Raw genomic sequence first — 19797 nt, 5'->3', positions numbered from 1 at the left:
GCTGAAGACTGGGACTTCTCTTTGAGGGAGTTTTGACTGTTGTTGTTGCTTTACAAGAATGGATGTTATGTCATTTTGACGCTGTAGAATATTTGCAAGTCCATCATTAACATCATGCCTTGGAGGTGCTACGAGTTGGTTAGACATGCTTGTTGTGTTAGAGGGGTCGCTCTTTCTAAGTGAATCAAGAGGACTTGAGGTGGTCTTTTTAATGTTTAAACTCTCTCCCTCTCCTACCAAGACAGACTGAAAGTGAACGCCATCCTTTGGGCGAACACTTGGGGTTTGCATTATTGAGAGGGCTTGGGCAACTTTATCTAAAGAGAGAAACTCACTCTCTGATGTAGCACTTTTCATTGACATTTCAGCAAGGTAAGCATTCATTTGATCTTTACCTTCACTCTGCAGTGTTTCATCTGGTAGCTTCACTTGCGTGCCTGGTGCTTGTGTGACTGAGGTTGGATCCCTTGGCATCTCCTCACTTGGTAGTTCCACTGTTGGACTGGACAGCAAGGCTCTTTGTTGTTGCTCAGCAGACTTGAGAACTGCAAGTTTGGATGATGAGGCAGCCAACTGCGTTTTCAGCTCAAGAGCCTCACGTTTCTGCTTTAATGCTCGCATCTCTTTCTGTAATGCACTCTCCAGTTCCTCCAATTCATGCATTTCCTTCAGTGCTGCAGCCTTGGCCTCGAGTCCAGCTCTTTCAGCCTCTGCAACTACTCTGGCTGATACTACTGAAGATGTCCTGGACCCACGTGACCTGTGAGAGACTTGAGAGATGCTGTCCTTTGCGGTCACCTCCACTTCCTCCTCCTTCTCTTCTTCAGGTTTAGGATTAGTAGTCTTAGATGCACCAAAAAGCCACTCAGACACAAGAGAAAGAAAATGATCAATTTCAGCCATTTTGGGTTTAAACCATTCGCATTCATCTTTGTTCATTGCATCTTCACTCAGTTGCCCCTGGTACTCTCTATGTACAGACTTAAACTCTGCACGAAGTTGCATGTACTTTTGAAGATTTTCTTTTACTTCCTGTATGCCAGTCACATCTTCCATTAATTCAAGCATTAAATTCTTCCTTTTAGTCAACTGACTAAGTTTTCCTTTTCTAACATTTTTCAATTTAGGTTCATGTTCACCATCTTCCATTTCCTTTCCTGAGTTTGAGGCACTATTAGCTACTCCCTCCATCACATTTGTTTCCATTTGATCAGCCATGTTTGTTTCAGTCCTTATTTATCCAGTCATCCAAACAATATAGTAGTCCACTCCAATAGCAGAAAACTTTACAACTGGGCAAATTCCGTATAATCCACTCCAATAGTAGACTTCCTTAATTGAATCTTCAACTTCAACATCAAACACGTCTTCTTAAATGTACTAGAGGGAGTACATACCATGCTCTCAAACAATCAGCTCCATGTGCACCATAGCTTCCATCCATTTCTCCTTTTCCATCTTGAATCCACAGTTTGTTGTTTCAAGTTGGCTCACTGGATGGCATCCATCAGTTTGGAACAGGTCTTTGACTTTGTAGTGGCTATTTCTTTGTCCTATTGATAGCCACTGGTGGCCGAGCTGGAGAGGCTGACTCAAACATCCAAGTTGAAAATAATATCCAGAAGAAAAGGTTGTCTGAAAATATTGAGGGGTTTAATGAAAATAACAGATGATACAAAACTTAGAAGATATATAATGTCCATATGAAGCAGGATTAATAAGATAAACTAAGGATTCTTTTGCTTAGGTTTTGCTTGGTTGTTAGGTCAAAGACCATCACTTCCTGCTCCGGCCACGCCTTCTCAGGTAACATCACCTGTTGATATAGGAAAGGTGGATGGCCCCTTTGGCCACAAGAGGGAGACAGGAATGGGCTTGCACAACACAAAAAAGGGAGATGTAAGAAAAAACTCAAATGTGCATTTTGGCTCCTACACACATTACATTGCTTATCCTAAGAGCAGTCCATAAGGAAGTTGGAGACAGTGGTCGCAATTACGTCCTGTCGAAACTGAGGGAAAAGTATTGGCTACCTAGACCTCATGCTGTAATTAGGAACATGCTGTCTCAGTGCGTCATCTGTAGACGCCAGCACGGAACTGCAAGAAGTCAGATTATGGCCGACCTTCCAAAAGACAGAGTCTTACCTGACGAGCCGCCATTTACTAATGTCGGTGTCGATTATTTTGGCCCATTCGAAAAACTACTTTGAAGAGATATGGAGTGCTTTTTACGTGTCTCGCAGTAAGAGCAGTTCATCTCGAGGTTGCAAGTTTGCTTGATACAGACTCCTGTATTCATGCCCTACGAAGATTTGTTGCTAGAAGGGGTCAAGTCAAAGTGATCAGATCGGACAATGGCACAAACTTCATCGGTGCAGAACGTGAGCTGCGACAGGCAGTACAGGAGTTGAATAAGGAACAGATTGAAGCTGAAATGGCACAAAGGAATATTAAGTGGATCTTTAACCCCCCAACAGCATCCCACCATGGCGGGGTGTGGGAACGCCAGATAAGATCAGTGCGGAAGATTCTGAATTCTGTCGTGAAGCAGCAGACTTTGGATGAGGAGGGTCTGCAAACACTTATGTGCGAGGTCGAGGCCGTCATCAATAGCCGCCCTCTCACGAAAGTGTCGGATGATCCTAACGACTTGGAGGCAATTACCCCGAACCATCTTCTTTTGATGAAGACTAAACCTTTCATACCTCCAGGTATTTTCAATGCCAAGGATATCTACTCCAGACGCAGATGGCGCCAAGTCCAGTACATGGCAGAGCTATTTTGGAAACGCTGGACTAAGGAGTATTTGCCAGACCTGCAGCAAAGGCAAAAGTGGCTGCACCCAAGGCGTAATGTTGCAGTTGGTGACATCTTACTTCTGATTGATGATTCAGCTCCCAGAAGTTCCTGGATCATGCGTCGAGTCATCGAGACGATCCCGGACAGTAAGGGAAGAGTTCGTCAAGTTCGACAGAAGACCAGCACGAATCTTCTCCTGAGACCAGTCACGAAGCTGTGTCTCTTACTTGAAGCTGATATGTAGCATATTGCATGCTGCATGAGACAGTGGTAAAGACTGATCTCCAACAGTGAGTCATGTGCTAGGAACCTCTGGCTCCATGTTGTTCCAGTTCATGAAGACATATTGGACATTAATAGAGACTAAACTTTGAACATTCCTTTTTTGAAAACATTCTAAAAAAAAAAAAAAGGGAAGATTGTACAGAATTTGGTTGTTTTCAACTGTTTATGCAAAAAATTGTTTACTGCTATTTTGTCTTTAGGAATTATATAGTTTAGTGTTTATGATAATTGTTTGTTTATTTACAAGACAATTAGGGGCTGGATATGTAAGTGCCAGTATTAATATAAGACTAATGGTATCAGAAATGTGTGTTTCCACTAGGCGCCTCTAGGTGGCAGTAGTCATTTAGATTTGGTGAATTACTGCGTATTTGAAGGTCTTTAATAACAGGCACGTTCAGGAGACAAGATATGCAGTTTTCGGTGATGGAGCCTCACCTTTTCTGACTGCAGTTTTAGGACTTAAGAATAAGCAACATGAAGATAAGAAAATAATTTTCAGTTTATAAACATTTGGATCGTTTTGTTCAGTTTTGTTGTGCCTTCTTGAAGAAATAAATCTTTTGGTTTGGAAACCTAAAACGCGAGTTTGGAATGTGACTCAACACCGACCGTGTGGATCTACAATGGTCAAACAAAAGTGTATGAGGACAACAGGGGTACCATTGCTCTAGCCAGAGACCCGGTACGCTAAGTACCACTGTATAAGGGAAACTGTAAAAAGTGGTAAGATAATTCTACAATATGAGCAATACACTGACCAAATGGTTGCTGATGTAATGACAAAACCCAGCTACTAAGTTAAAAGTGAAAAGTTTTCACAGGGAATGTTTGGCACTTAAAAGTGCAAAAGGTGTTTACTCTGTCATGTTATTTTGCTGTCTGGACGTGCAATTTGAAGAGCTAAGAATGAGTGGGGGGGTTAAGAGACCTCAGTATGCTACTCCGTGCTATCCGCCAATCCGACTTTGTGGTCACGCAGAGGCTATTAAACCTTTCGAAGTTCTCCGTCGAGATGTCGGACATACAGGGCAATTCACCTCCCGATCAGTAGGCGTTGCTACGCTAGACCAGTGGTTCCCAAACTAACTTAACTGCTAGTGAGCCAATGCTTCTGCATCGAACTACCCAAGCATCTCCCACCACGCGATTGAGCAACTTCTTCTTTTCCCCACTACCTCCCTGTGTGAGTTGGCGTTCTCTGCTCTGGTTCACACGAAGAACAACAGGAGGTCACGGCTCTCTGATGAACAGGACTTGCGAGTGGCCCTCTGCTCAGTGCCACAGAGGATTAAAGGAATCTGCTCGCCCCGACAGGCACATGTATCTCACTAATTTGTAAGTAGGCAAAATATTTACAATAGCACATGTTTCCATTCTGATTGCTGAAATGTTGCATTGATAATTTATAATTTAGGACCATGGACAATGAAGCTTCCTTGCATTGACAGTTCTCTCTGCTGAATTTCCTTTGCCCCATGTTTAAATTTTTGTGCCCTGTCTGGTTTAAATGAGTATGTTGCTGCTTTGGTGAAGCCTAATTTGATAAAGTTTCAAATTCATTTTTGAAATATTTCGTTAATAAATATTTCACGAGTAATATAGTTGTCTTTGTCACATTGTATTTGGCATTAGTAAATAATTATGCACATTTACATATATTTTACATGATATGAGTGATAACACATGTTATAAGGGCTATTTTGCACAATAGGTGTGCCTTGAGATTTTTACTTGTCCTTTGGTGTGCCTTGAGCACAAAAAGTTTGGGAACCACTGGGCTAGATGACCTAATCTCGCAACGTCTATGGTGAAAGTGGTTGATTGGTTGATCAGCTTCCGGCTCCGTTCCACTCCTCACAGTGAACGATGGCGACCGAGAGAGAAAGGCTGTTGTTGGAGTTGGAGCTTATTGATGTTGAAATGCAAATCATTTTGACCAAATGTTGCCCGGCACACAGTAAACTCTTTCAAAAATGTCGGTGTTGTTGTTCTGAGAGGAAGGAGCTAAACTGAAAAAGTGAATGTTGTTAGTCGACCAATCACAACCCTTGCGGTCTCCGCGAGTCTCCGTCTCCTCGACGGATAGATAATTAATCATTTTAATAATAATCTTGCCGACGCACGCAAGCAACGGAGAGCATCTCTGGGAGGGTCTCCGGAGCATTTCCCGGACGACTGTAAATCATATTTATGTGATCATACTCTTACTCTTATTAGGTTAGAGACTGTTGGGGTTTTATAGATGATCTGGTAAGGACATCATCACGTTCTGAAGTGGTCCTGTGCCGCTGCTGATGTGATGAACGATGACGTGTTAGAAGAGCAAGATCCACACAAGTGTTCTGTTCACAGAAAAACATTGCTTAGAGAAGACTTAAGAGAGAACGGACCAATATCCAGCCACACACAGGAAATACTCAAGAGGCTTTCTGTTGGTTGGCACGGAGAAGCTTTGGACAGATTGAGTTTTCTCTGGATACATTTTAACTCCATCCGCAGACACAACATGACCCGGAAATGTCAGGGAGGTCCAGAAGAATTGACTTTTTGTCACATGTACATTGAAACCTGCTTGTCCAAACTATTCCATAATGGCTTGGACATTATGTTATCATATCATCCAGGTATACAAGTGCAGTTGAGATCTTTGAGCTTGCCTAAACCCATGTCCATAAGCCTCTTTAAGGTAGCAGGGGCTTTTTTCAAGTTCAAGGGTATTATCTGAAATTGATAGAGCTTCTATGGAAAAACAAACGCAATTTCGCCTTGAGAATCTGGCTCCATCTTCATTTACTAGTAGACACTGTTAAGATCAACAGCTGTGAACCCTGTGGCTCCAGCAGGGACTCCAAACCTCCTGGGTGGTAGGAATGAGGTAAGCATCAGTTTGTGTCTTGGCATTGGTCTTGTAGTCCACACAGAACCTGGGTTTACCAGTTTTCTTGGGTACAATCACAAGTGGAGATTACCTAGCTGACGAAGGTTCAGTTACGATGCTGTCCAACATCTCATCCTCATTTAACACCTTCTGCTTAGGTGCAGAAGGTGTGTACAGTTCTTGTTTTTTGTTATTGGCACATCATCAGTTAGAAATATCTGGCGTTTGAGAGGACTCATACGACCCACCCTGGTTTTGTAGACATTGTAGCATCTCAAAAAGGCAGTTCTCCTCTCTCTTTACTTTTGTTATGAGCTTCTTTCACTGGTCATATTGTGTTTGGCTCTGTTTATCTTTCTCCAGCTCTTGCCCCAATCTGACCAGCTCGTCTACTGTGGACACTCTACCTTGCAGTTGGCTGGCAATCCAGGGATTGATGTTTCTCAAGAGGAGTTTTATGATAGTCTCCTCTGTAATGGCCTCAAGTGGCAACATAGACAACAGTACATGTAGGCAAAATCTTTCCTCCCATCAATCCCTGTCTGGACCATACAGCACATTCCTGACAGTGACCGTTAACTCCTCGTCGGACAGACCCTTCAACTCTCCTCCATTCTACCAAACATGGGGAACTCTAGTTTTAGTGGACATTTTCCCATGAACCTCTGTCCTAGGTCCCCTGAAATGAAATAATCATTGGGAGAAGACAAAAGACCATCTGTGAGTCCAACAATCAGAATCAGAATCAGAATCAGAAAAGGTTTTATTGCCAAGTAATTGTACATCACAAGGAATTTGGCCTGGTCTATTTGGTGCCATAAGAACAAGACAAAAAAAATATAATAATAATAGAATAAAGTAATAATAAATGTAAAAGAATTTATTTATTTATTTATTTTTTTTAAATATGTGCAAAGTATTTTTAAGAAGAGTGCGTTAATGTAACGCACTCTGTACTGACAGAAAGACAAGACAGAACGTTAATATAACGTCAATATATAAAGTGTCAGTGGGGATAAGGGGTCATGTCAGTGGGGGGGTACAGCGGGCCTTGTTGGTGAGGCCAACTGCAGAGGGGAAGAAGCTGTTCTTGTGGCGGGAGGTTTTGGTCCTGATGGACCGCAGCCTCCTGCCAGAGGGGAGTGCCTCAAAAAGTTTGTGTCCGGGGTGGGAGGGGTCGGCCACAATCTTGCCTGCACGCCTCAGCGTCCTGGAGGCGTACAGGTCCTGCAGAGATGGCAGATTGCAGCCGATCACCCTCTCCGCAGAGTGGATGACACGCTGCAGCCTGCCCTTGTCCTTGGCGGTGGCAGCAGCGTACCAGATGGTGATGGACGAGGTGAGGATGGACTCGATGATGGAGGTGTAGAAGTGCACCATCATTGTCTTTGGCAGGTTGAGTTTCTTCAGCTGCCGCAGGAAGTACATCCTCTGTTGGGCTTTCTTGGTGAGGGAGCTGATGTTCAGCTCCCACTTGAGGTCCTGGGAAATGATGCTGCCCAGGAAGCGGAAGGACTCCACAGTGTGGACTGGGGAGTCTGTCAGGGTGATGGGGGTGAGTGGGGCTGGGCTCTTCCTGTAGTCCACCACCATCTCCACTGTCTTCACAGCGTTGAGCTCCAGGTTGTTCAGCCCACACCAGGTCACCAGATGGTCAATCTCCCACCTGTAGGCGGACTCATCCCCACCAGAGATGAGTCCAATGAGGGTGGTGTCGTCCGCGAACTTCAGGAGTTTGACAGACTGGTGACTGGAGGAGCAGCTGTTGGTGTACAGGGAGAAGAGCAGAGGGGAAAGAACACAGCCTTGAGGGGAACCGGTGCTGATGGTCCGGGAGTCTGAGACCTGTTTTCCCAGCCTCACGTGCTGCTTCCTGTCAGAAAGTCTGTGATCCACCTGCAGGTGGAGTCAGGCACGTTCAGCTGGGAGAGCTTGTCCTGTAGCAGAGCCGGGATGATTGTGTTGAAGGCAGAGCTGAAATCCACAAACAGGATCCTGGCGTAGGTTCCTGAGGAGTCCAGGTGCTGGAGGATGAAGTGGAGGGCCATGTTGACTGCGTCGTCTACAGACCTGTTGGCTCTGTAGGCGAACTGCAGGGGGTCCAGGAGAGGGTCCGTGATGGCTTTCAGGTGTGAAAGCACAAGGCGCTCAAATGACTTCATCACCACAGAGGTCAGGGCGACGGGTCTGTAGTCATTAAGTCCTGTGATCCTTGGCTTTTTTGGGACTGGGATAATGGTGGAGGTCTTGAGGCAGGATGGTACGTGGCATGTCTCCAGTGAGGTGTTGAAGATGCCTGTGAACACCGGGGACAGCTGATCAGCGCAGTGCTTCAGGGTGGAGGGAGAGACAGAGTCTGGCCCAGCTGCTTTGCGGGGGTTCTGCCTCTTAAAGAGCTTGTTGACATCTCTCTCTAGGATGGAGAGAGTCGTTGCTGTGGTGGGGGGGGGGGGGGGGAGGGGCTGGTGGGCTGGGGTTGGGATATGGTGTCACGGGGGATGGTGTCAGGACTGTCCCATTGTCTCTCGAAACGACAGTAAAACTCATTCAGGCTGTTGGCAAGGTCAAGATTATCCAGGGAGTGGGGGGTTTTCGGCTTGTAGTTGGTCAGATGCCTGAGCCCTCTCCAGACAGAGGCAGAGTCGTTGGCTGAGAACTGTTTTTGGATTTTCTCAGAGTACAGTCGTTTAGCTTCTCTCACCCCCTTGCTAAACCTGTACTTGGCCTCTTTAAGGCTACGGCTACACGGAAACGAAACGAGGTTTTTTTTGAAAACGGGTACGAAAATTCTTGCGACCACATGGCAACGCGCTGCTGTAAAGACTCAGGTCCAGACGAAAACGGATGAAAACGATGAAACGATGCAGTACACACGCCACTGTGTCACGCCACGCTGTGAGACAATAGAGAAGTGTTCAAATTGGCTCACAGCGTCAACGTTTGACTGACGCAAAAACGTTTTAGCTGTAACAATGGAAACGAAACGAGGCCGTTTTCAAACTTTCCCACTCTGGAACCCGTTCTCAAAAACTATCGTTTTGGGGTAGTGGGAACGCCGGCTCCGTGTGGCCGCGACAGCGAAACGATAAGAAAAAGTATCGTTTACAGTGAAAAACGTTTTCGTGTAGCCGCAGCCTCAATCTGGCTCTGTCTCCACTCCTGAACGCCTCCTCCTTCACCAACCTTAGCTGTCTGAGCTTCGCTGTGAACCAAGGCTTGTCGTTGTTGTACCTCACCGTGGTGCGTGATGGTACACAGCTGTCCTCACAGAAACTGATGTAGGACGTGACAGCCTCAGTAAACTCGTCCAGACTGTTGGAAGTAGCCCTGAAAATGTCCCAGTCGGTGCAGTCCAGACACGCCTGAAGATCTCCCACAGCTTCACTGGTCCACTTCTTGGATGTCCTCACAACAGGTTTAGAGAGCTTTAACTTCTGCCTGTATGCAGGAATCAGGTGGACCATGGCGTGGTCAGCATAGTTAACTGCAAGAATTGTTGCTTCGGGAGGATTGGCTGATTAACTATGGGATTTGTGTGAACTGAAACATCTGCCAAGATAGACTTACGAAGACTGTGATTTTTAATTGTGGTCATGTCCCTGACCATGTCATCAAAATGCAAAGAGCATTTTTCCCCCTCAGTTCTCAAACACTGTGAAACACTGTGAAACACAGTGAACCAAAATAAAAAAGCTGGACAAAGTCTGGCTAGCCTTGATATTTATTGAAAAAATATCTATAATTGAGGAAGATTTTCCTTCTCTTCAGATATAATGATGAACCTTTTCATATGGAAACAAATTTAAGTTTTGCTTAAACATTGAATCAAAGATATACTATATAACTGTAAACATGTGAAATCAAATGTCAAATAAAAGACACATCTGTGGCATTCATTTCTTAAATAAAATGTTTCTAAAAGTATTATGCCCCCTTCTCCATTTGTAGCCTTCCTTGTAGAGTTAAATTTAAATGGTAACCTTCTTTCACAGGCTAACAATAATAATAATATAATTTTTTGTGAACAGATATTCTGCTTTCCATCTGTCCAGAAAGCTCCTGTTTTCCACCTTTCCTTTGGTCATTTTGGGAGGGGTGTCCCGATGCGACTGGGAGCATGAGGTTGCTAATGAACGTCAACAGAGGAGGGGACATTTGTGGGTCCTGATTAACGTAGCAACGCACCAGCAAAGCATTCTGGGATTTGTAGTATTAGCGGTGTAGGCCGGCTCTCATAGACATCTGGTAATATCTTGCAGGCCAAATCCAAGTAGACTGCAGTCCAGATTTGGCTTGAGTCCTTCTTTATGGTTGCTCTGTTCCAAAGCAAGTAACTGGATTTCCTTCTCTAAATCTAAATACTCAGACTCTTGTGCTGATTGTCTGAGTATTGGAGAAGACCCCTCAGCTGGAGTAACTGCACCTTCTTGTAGCAGAACAAGCAGACGCCATGCACGATCAGGGTGTCCACAGATATTCATGTCCAACAAGGAGAAACTGTTTTTTGGTGTATCAAAGATTATGAGTCCTGTACAGTACTTTTCATTGCTTTTTCGTGCCCTTTTGTGGATTTATTCAAGCATTCCTGCAGCATAGAAGGCATACTCTGTGCATCCGGAAATTATTCACAGCTCCACTTTTTCCACAATATCTTGTTACAGCCTTATTCCCAAATAGATTAGTTCATCTTTTACGTCAGAACTCTACACACAATGCCCCATAATGACAGATTGTTTGAAAATTTATTAAAAATAAAACATTTACATTTGTAGGCTATTCCCAGCGTTTGCTCAATTCTTTGTTGAAGCACCTTTGGCAGCAACTACAGCCTCCAGTCTTTTTGAGCATGATGCTACAAGCTTGGCACCTATTTTTGGGCAGTTTCCCTCCATTCTTTGTTGCAGAACCTCTCAGGCTCCATCAGGTTGGATGGGGAGCGTCGGTGCACAGCCATTTTCAGATCTCTCCAGAGATATTCAATCAGGTTCAACTCTGGGCTCTGGCTGGGCCACTCAAAGACATTCACAGAGTTCTGAAGCCACTGCTTTGTTATCTTGGTTGTGTGCTTTGGGTCGTTGTCCTGTTGGAAGATGAATCTTTGTCCTGGTCCGAGGTCTAGAGCGTTTTGAAGCAGGTTATCATCAAGGATGTCTCTGTACATTGCTGCATTCATTGTCATCTCGCCGGCGTCACTCCCCGCTTGTGAAGAAATTTCAGATTGGTAGAAGTGCTCTGCTGAAGTGCTCTGCTGCTTGTGGGGAGTCGAAAGTGTGCCGCAGTGATGGCCAGGGCCGCAGGATGGTAAAGCTGTATTCAATCTTCTCCTCCCGGAGCTTATCTCCGCCGGCAAATCAGGGTGGATATGTACACAGCCGTACGATAATGGGTCTTGGACAGGTTCCTTTTTTGGGTTTCAGCCAGTTTGGAAAAATGCTCTGCCCCCAAAATTTCAGGGATGAGCGCTTCAGCTCCTTTGCTTTCGACTCGTCGTGTTGCTCTAACTGTTGAATTCGGTCAAGAGACTCGGAGAGAGTGTGCGCCATGTCAACCTGCTCGGTTGTGGCCTGGGCACGATCCTAGCGGAGTCGGTTTATCTCCTCTCCCAATTCGTGGCGCAGACCTTGAAAACTTGTCGTAGTCTCCGAACGCGTGGCCTCGCTTTCTTGCCTCAGTTCTGTACGCAGAGTAGACGTTTCTGCTCTGAAGTCTGTCACGATAGCTTCACGGGAAAGTTGAGGTTCTTCCCGAAGAAGTGTCTCAGTTAGTTGGCCACCCTTCGCCATCTTGACTCAATCTTTAGCTTAGCCGTGTAACTGTCGTTCACTATTGTCGCCTTAGTATTATTTCTTTATTGGCCCGAGCTCCGTGTCCGAGTTAAGTTAATTGGGCTATGAATTTTTCAGCTTCACTTCGAAATAATCAAACTTTGGTCATAGAAATGTGTTAATTAAGTGAAAAATAACGGGAGCCTGCAAGATCTACGTCTGCTCCATACCAGGGTCAAACCGCTTGACATCTTAAATTTGATACAACTTACAAGATTTATCATGTATTAATAGTTAAGAAAATAGAGAATTTCTCCATGGAACAACATTGCCATCTGGTGGTTATAACCTGTGAACAATCATGTTGTTAGAAGTACCAAAAATGTTTTTCCCCAAGCACGAGTTACATCATTCTCAAAGGGGGGAATAATTAAGCTCTATTTTCAGAAATGTGTTTTCTTTATGTTTTTCTTTCTTTATCCCTTTTAATATATTAAAATGTATCTCAGCATTACAGCTTGATAAATATTGTGAGATTATGTGTGGTTCAAAACTTGGTACTGGAAATGCTGCTGGTAATGCTATGGAGTGCACCAAGATATGACACAAATCTATAACTCTGAATATATGTGAAGACGAAGAGAAAAAAAAAAATTGGATGTATTTTTTCTTTCTTTGTGAAGTGGAACATAAAATTGTGCCGCGCTCCAATGATCCCAAATGATTGAAAATGAGGCCTCAGGCCTATACAACAGAGAGCTCCACTCCTCTTTCTGCGTGACCTCTGTTTGGTTCTCATTTATGGTTTTTCTTTCTTGTCTCAATTTGGTTTCTCCTATTCTGTTCTGGCAGCACTTCAACTCTGGTCATGTTTTTTCCAGGGCTCCAAGTGGAGCGTCTGTATTGTATCTTTCTCCCATTACTTCTGGTTGACCACATAAGTTTGGCTTCTATTTTTATTCTTCTTGTGGCACCTAATTGTTAGCAGCAGTTTCACACCCTTAAACGTAGTTCACAGAGCATTTGGCACTATTTTGTCTCTTATTACCAATCTGTGTGGAGCCTGAACCAGACTACCTTACGAGATTTGCTCCGGGGATTGCTGAACTAATGAACCAACTCTCCAACTTTTGAAAGTGCCTTTGTGAGGACCCCTTTTGGTCAGTTGTGACACAACACCTGGGACACCAGCTGTGCCACCGTTTGAGTTTTCCATTCTCTGACATCTTCACCCTCTGGTTAATTCATTTCATCCCTTCATGAACATATTCCTGCAATAATCTGAGTGCGGGTAAATACACCCCAAGTCTATTGACCAGTGTGCTGTGTTTGGAGTGATAATAATTAAAAAAATATATAAATGGCTTTAACTGGTCATTGTTCAATGTTTACAATTCAAGCAAGGACTATTAACTGGGATTATGAAGTAGTGTCATGATACTGATTCATATCAGTTCCAGTTGTATTCCTTCAGAGGGAAGGTGATTCCCAGAGGTGTTATTAAATAGTGATTACGTTACAGTTGGAACAGAGGTGTGTTTTTGTGAAACGTTAATACTGTGACGGATGAGTAACAAGCGCAGTCAGAGGTTTGCATCATAATCATGAATGATATCTAATCATGTTGCAGCTTTATCATATGTTATGCAAACAGACATATTTATATGCCTCAGGCTTGTTTGTGTGAATGTACAGCACAATTATCATGTGGGATGTGTTGATGATTTATTCAAAAAGAGTTTTCAATGATTTTACGTTCATGTCTGTGGATTATCTAACTGCTTTGCCATAGATTATTATAAATGAAGCCATTCAATGTTGTGATATCATCAAAGATACACCTAAATCCATACAGTTGACTCTTTCCGTCTGTACTCCCTTCCTGAATTGAAGCTTCACATAATAAATTAAATAAAAAATATGCAATTGTCTGCTCGTCTCGTCTGTAAAATATTCTCTCATCCGCGCGCATCTCTGCGAGCGGCTTGTACGGGGGGGCGGAGCTTCAGAGCAAGGAAGCAAGGCCAGTGAGAAAGGAAGCACGACTGAGATGAAACCGCAACATCCGCCTGAGAGCTTCTAACACATTCCACGGCCACATTTGACAGATAGGCGCGCAGAACGAGCTAAATATAAACGGAGGAGCTGAATGTAAACGAAAGAGCTGGATGTAAACGAAAGAGCTGAATGTAAACGAAGGAGCTGAATGTAAACGAAAGAGCTGGATGTAAACGAAAGAGCTGAATGTAAACGAAGGAGCTGAACGTAAACGAAGGAGCTGAATGTAAACGAAAGAGCTGGATGTAAACGAAAGAGCTGAATGTAAACGAAGGAGCTGAACGTAAACGGAGGATCCATTTGATCAGCATCCAGGCCTGCGTGGAGGAAGTCGCCCCGCCCCGACTGATCCAAAAAGTAAACAGTTGCCTGAAAGATGGAGAAACAGGCAGGGCCTGCCGGCGCTACGGCCGGAGCTACGGCCGGAACTACGGCCGGATCTACGGACGGAGCTGGGCCCAACCGGAGTCCCTGGGGCTCGCCGACGTGCTCACCACCTGCCGGTGACTCCCCGGACAGGTTAGTGGGGTCGCGTCAGGAACCTGTCCGGTGTCCATGTCAAACTTCAATCCCATGAAGAATTACTTCCTTAATTACGGTTATCTTGTGTTTAATTCAATATAGCCTATATTTAAACAATAATGATGCGATTGTTTCACAAATAATACGATTTTGAAAAGTGTCCAAAGTCTTCAGAAATAGCGATGGCCTCAGCATCTAAGTAAGTGTACAGATGTGTACAGTTAGAATACAGAGTTGTGTACAGTAAGTGTACAGTTATAGTACAGTTAGTGTACAGTAAGTGTACAGTTATAGTACAGTTAGTGTACAGTAAGAGTACAGTTAGTGTACAGTTGTGTACAGTAAGTGTACAGTTGTGTACAGTTATAGTACAGTTGTGTACAGTTAGAGTACAGTTAGAGTACAGTTGTGTACAGTTAGTGTACAGTTATAGTACAGTTAGTGTACAGTTGTGTACAGTAAGTGTACAGTTGTGTACAGCTAAAGTACAGTTAGAGTACAGTTGTGTGCAGTTATAGTACAGTTGTGTACAGTTATAGTACAGTTAGAGTACAGTTAGTGTACAGTTGTGTACAGTTAGAGTACAGTTGTACAGTAAGTGTACAGTTGTGTACAGCTAAAGCACAGTTAGAGTACAGTTGTGTGCAGTTATAGTACAGTTGTGTACAGTTATAGTACAGTTAGTGTAAAGTTGTGTACAGTAAGTTACAGTTAGAGTACAGTTATAGTACAGTTAGTGTACATTTGTGTACAGTAAGTGTACAGTTGTGTACAGTTGTGTATAGTTAGAGTACAGTTAGTGTATAGTTATAGTACAGTTGTGTACAGTTAGAGTACAGTTAGTGTACAGTTATGGTACAGTTAGAGTACAGTTGTGTACAGTAAGTGTACAGTTGTGTGCAGTTATAGTACAGTTATAGTACAGTTGTGTACAGTAAGTGTACAGTTAGAGTACAGTTATAGTACAGTTAGTGTACAGTAAGTGTACAGTTGTGTACAGTTAGAGTACAGTTAGTGTACAGTTATGGTACAGTTAGAGTACAGTTGTGTACAGTAAGTGTACAGTTGTGTGCAGTTATAGTACAGTTATAGTACAGTTGTGTACAGTAAGTGTACAGTTATAGTACAGTTAGTGTACAGTAAGTGTACAGTTGTGTACAGTTAGAGTACAGTAAGTGTACAGTTGTGTACAGTTGTGTATAGTTAGAGTACAGTTAGTGTACAGTTATAGTACAATTGTGTAAATTTATTGTACAGTTATAGTACAGTTGTGTACAGTTAGTGTACAGTAATAGTACAGTTATAGTACAGGTAGTGTACAGTTGTGTACAGTTAGAGTACAGTTGTGTACAGTTAGAGTACAGTTAGTTTACAGTTTTGTACAGTTAGAGTACAGTTGTGTACAGTTATAGTACAGTTGTGTACAGTTAGTGTACAGTTGTGTACAGTTATAGTACAGTTAGTGTACAGTTAGAGTACAGTTAGTGTACAGTTGTGTACAGTTATAGTACAGTTGTGTACAGTTAGAGTACAGTTAGTGTACAGTTGTGTACAGTTAGAGTACAGTGATTGTACAGTTATAGTACAGTTGTGTACAGTAAGAGTACAGTTATTGTACAGTTAGAGTACAGTTCAATTCAATTCAATTCATTTTTATTTATATAGCGCCAAATACAACAAATGTCATCTCAAGGCACTTAGCTAGTAAGTCCAATTCAAGCCAATTGGAATTCAATTAATTAATAATAATCATAATTCATAAAATAATCCAATTTGTTCATATAGAGCCAATTCAAAAACAATTTCCTAGCTAAGAAAACCAACAGATTGCACTGAAAACTTTTTGTTTTTCGGTCCAATCTCCCGGCCTGAGCGTGCCTGAGGCCAGTTAGTGTACAGTTGTGTACAGTTAGAGTACAGTTAGAGTATAGTTAGTGCACAGTTGTGTACAGTAAGTGTACAGTTGTGTACAGTTAGAGTATAGTTGGTGTACAGTTATAGTACAGTTAGTGTACAGTTGTGTACAGTTAGAGTACAGTTAGTGTACAGTTGTGTACAGTTGTTTACAGTTAGTGTACAGTCGTGTACAGTTATAGTACAGTTAGTGTACAGTTAGAGTACAGTTTGTCTACAGTTATAGTACAGTTGTGTATAGTTGTGTACAGTTAGTGTAAAGTTATATTACAGTTGTGTACAGTTGTGTACAGTTAGAGTATAGTTAGTGCACAGTTGTGTACAGTTATAGTACAGTTAGTGTACAGTAATAGTACAGTTATAGTACAGGTAGTTTACAGTTGTGTACAGTTAGAGTACAGTTGTGTACAGTTATAGTACAGTTAGTGTACAGTTATAGTACAGTTGTGTACAGTTAGAGTACGGTTAGTTTACGGTTAGAGTACAGTTAGTGTACAGTTGTGTACAGTTCGAGTACAGTTGTGTACAGATAGAGTACAGTTGTGTACAGTTAGAGTACAGTTATAGTACAGTTGTGTACAGTTAGAGTACAGTTAGTGTACAGTTATAGTACAGTTAGTGTACAGTTTTGTACAGTTGTGTACAGTTAGAGTGCAGTTAGTGTACAGTTGTGTACAGTTAGAGTTCAGTTTTGTACAGTTGTGTACAGTTAGAGTACAGTTAGTGTACAGTTGTGTACAGTTAGAGTACAGTTGTGTACAGTTATAGTACAGTTAGTTTACAGTTGTGTACAGTTAGAGTACAGTTGTGTACAGTTGTGTACAGTTTGAGTACAATTAGTGTACAGTTATTGTACAGTTAGAGTACAGTTGTGTACAGTTAGATTACAGTTGTGTACAGTTGTGTACAGTGTGAGTACAATTAGTGTACAGTTATAGTACAGTTAGTGTACAGTTAGTGTACAGTTTTGTACAGTTGTATACAGTCAGAGTACAGTTAGTGTACAGTTGTGTACAGTTAGAGTACAGTTGTGTACAGTTATAGTACAGTTGTGTACAGTTAGAGTACAGTTAGTGTACAGTTATAGTACAGTTGTGTACAGTTAGAGTACAGCTATAGTACAGTTGTGTACAGTAAGTGTACAGTTGGGTACAGTTATAGTACTATTAGATTCGGTTCTTTTAGTAGGAGGCTTAAGAACGGACCGCAGTAATTCAAGTGAAAATGAAGTGTTTATTGGTAGTCACACATCCAAGCATATCAGCGCTGGGCTCAGTGGAACAGAGCTCCCGCAGGAAGTCTGTCAGACTGGCCATGATTTCCGGTTATCATGTTTATTTATAGTCTCATAGGTTGGACTCACATTCGACCGAGTATGATTGGACATGAGTAGGTTCAACATGCTTCGTCATATTCTCTGGATCAGCCCAAACCAATGTGTGTGTGAATCTGCCCTTGCTTTCCCAGGCTTTCCTAATTGTTTTGTCTTTCTACTCCTGGATCACTTTAGGTCATATGGAAAAGTACTGAGCCCTATTTCATTCATAATGTCTAAGAACAAAGCCAATTTTAACAATCCCCCTTTTGAAGTGATTTTATCATTTCAACTAATTCAGTCAAATAACTGCGGTAGGACTGTCATTTTCTGTATTGTGTCACATCTGTATTAGCAGTAGCAAGACTTTAGCAGCCACCCCCCAAACTGCAAGAGCCACTTACCTTTTGAGATGTAGCACAACCAGTTAGGAGATATCTGTCATCCCCCTTTTGACGTGACTTCATGTGTTATTATGTAAGCTTATGTGAAAGCTGTTCATCATTGCAATTAAAGCAGCAAGAAAGTCTTCATTGCACAGGCATGGAAATAGTAAACATAATTCTAATGCTTAAGCTACACTGTCAAGTCAGGACTATTCCATCATTTTACTCGGAACAGAAACTCTTTCCGAGAGGGTTAAGACCTTCATAAGTCACTGATTATAACTCTGCAAATAAGCACATTTAAAAATAATTGTGATGCGTTAGCAAAACCTTCTATATCAGGAGTGTTAATCAAGATTCTAGAAACAGAGACTCTTTTCTAGTAAGTTTAAAACCTTCCCCACTCAACTGATAATAACTCCGCAAATGAGCACATTTCTTAATAGATTATATGTAGAAAATCATATTTTGGTATATGTATTGTGTGTATGTGGCCCTGAAACCATCCTCTGTGTGGAATCTTTGTTCATATGGTCTAAAACATTATGTGGCTAGCAAGGCCTTGCTCCCTCATAAGTACCATAACAACACAACACTGATTTATCAACAATTTTCACATCATTTCTATTCTACTGACACTCAAACATTGCATAAGGCAATTAACATTACCAGCAGGTTCGTCCACCGTTTGCAGCGAATAGGAGCGAAAACCCGATGGCTTAACCGGGAAAAATTCACCTATGGCCCCAGTTCCACTTGGCGACCGACCAACTTATTACCGTTCAAAGTCTAAGGTCCCGCTCCAAACAGCCGAGTCACCCCACTGGCAATTGACATTCTAAAAATGATTCATTATCAGCCTTTAAGAGGAATTAGCTAAACACTTTAAAATGAAACACAACAAATATAAATTTAACCAAGGCTCGACTATATGAGTATATTAGCCTCTTGAACAATTATGATTAACTTTTCTTTTAAATGATATATCTTTCTTAGATGACCACATGACGAGTCGTGTGGTCTCTTGTGGTCCAATCCTGTCGGTGCTCTGTTTTCCTCTTGGCTGAACGTCTGTTCAGCATTCTGATCCGGAACTAATCTTGGAAGGAGAGGTCACCAGTACGTCGCTTCCTTGAGGGATATTCAGCATCCCCTCCCTAACTAATTTTCTTTTGTGACAATTTCGTTGTGTAGTTCTCCACCATCATCTTGGCATGATGGGAAAGGCCTCCCAGAACTCAAGCTTATGAGTCCTCCGGCCGTACGTCCTGTAGTGGTTCTGAATCTGTGGAATAATATTAGCAAATCTCGCAGCGCAGTAGTGCAAAATGTCATTTGCACTTTATTTCTATACTAGGGTATCTCTCTTTGAAAGGTTCAATTTCAATGCCCAATTCATTCTTTATTTATTTATTTTTCATATGGACCCCAAACAAAACCAAAGTCAAAATAAACAAAACAAAAGAAAATCAAAGAAATAACAAAATAAACAGAACCCAAAACAAAACAACTGGCCAGTTGGTATAACCCTTGCTTTTAGGAACCAGAACAGTCATCAACCTGCTGTGCAGCCTTAATGAGAAATCCAGTACCATCTCCTTATTTTGCTGTTTAAAAAATTCAAATTATCTAGGGAACACATCACCACGTTCAACATCAGCACAGTTGATATAATCCTTCTTTATAGGACGACACCAGAATTCTCACCAAGTTGCTGTCCAGCATTCATGAGATATTTTGTATTATCCATTTATTCTGCTGTGGAAAATCATTTAGACAGTTTTGGGATCATGACAACACACAAACAACACTCAACACCAGACACCACAGGTTAGGACAACAGATGACAACAGATGACAAACATATATCG

The 19797-nt window shown here is 42.3% G+C and overlaps 1 protein-coding gene across 3 annotated transcripts in view; it reads left to right on the top strand.

The window, feature by feature from the left end:
- The first annotated feature begins 13754 nt into the window (after positions 1-13754).
- Positions 13755-19797, top strand: part of mtmr1a (myotubularin related protein 1a) — a 54475-nt gene continuing 48432 nt past the window's right edge. For all 3 annotated transcript variants that reach the window (XM_075450952.1, XM_075450951.1, XM_075450950.1), the window contains exon 1: positions 13755-14309. In XM_075450952.1, coding sequence (XP_075307067.1) covers positions 14167-14309 — 143 coding nt within the window. In that variant the 5' untranslated portion in view covers positions 13755-14166. The remainder of the gene's footprint in view (positions 14310-19797) is intronic.

Source organism: Odontesthes bonariensis, chromosome 19 (assembly GCF_027942865.1).
Source record: "Odontesthes bonariensis isolate fOdoBon6 chromosome 19, fOdoBon6.hap1, whole genome shotgun sequence".
In the NCBI taxonomy this organism is placed as follows: domain Eukaryota; kingdom Metazoa; phylum Chordata; class Actinopteri; order Atheriniformes; family Atherinopsidae; genus Odontesthes; species Odontesthes bonariensis.
This window is presented reverse-complemented; position numbering and strand designations above follow the sequence as displayed.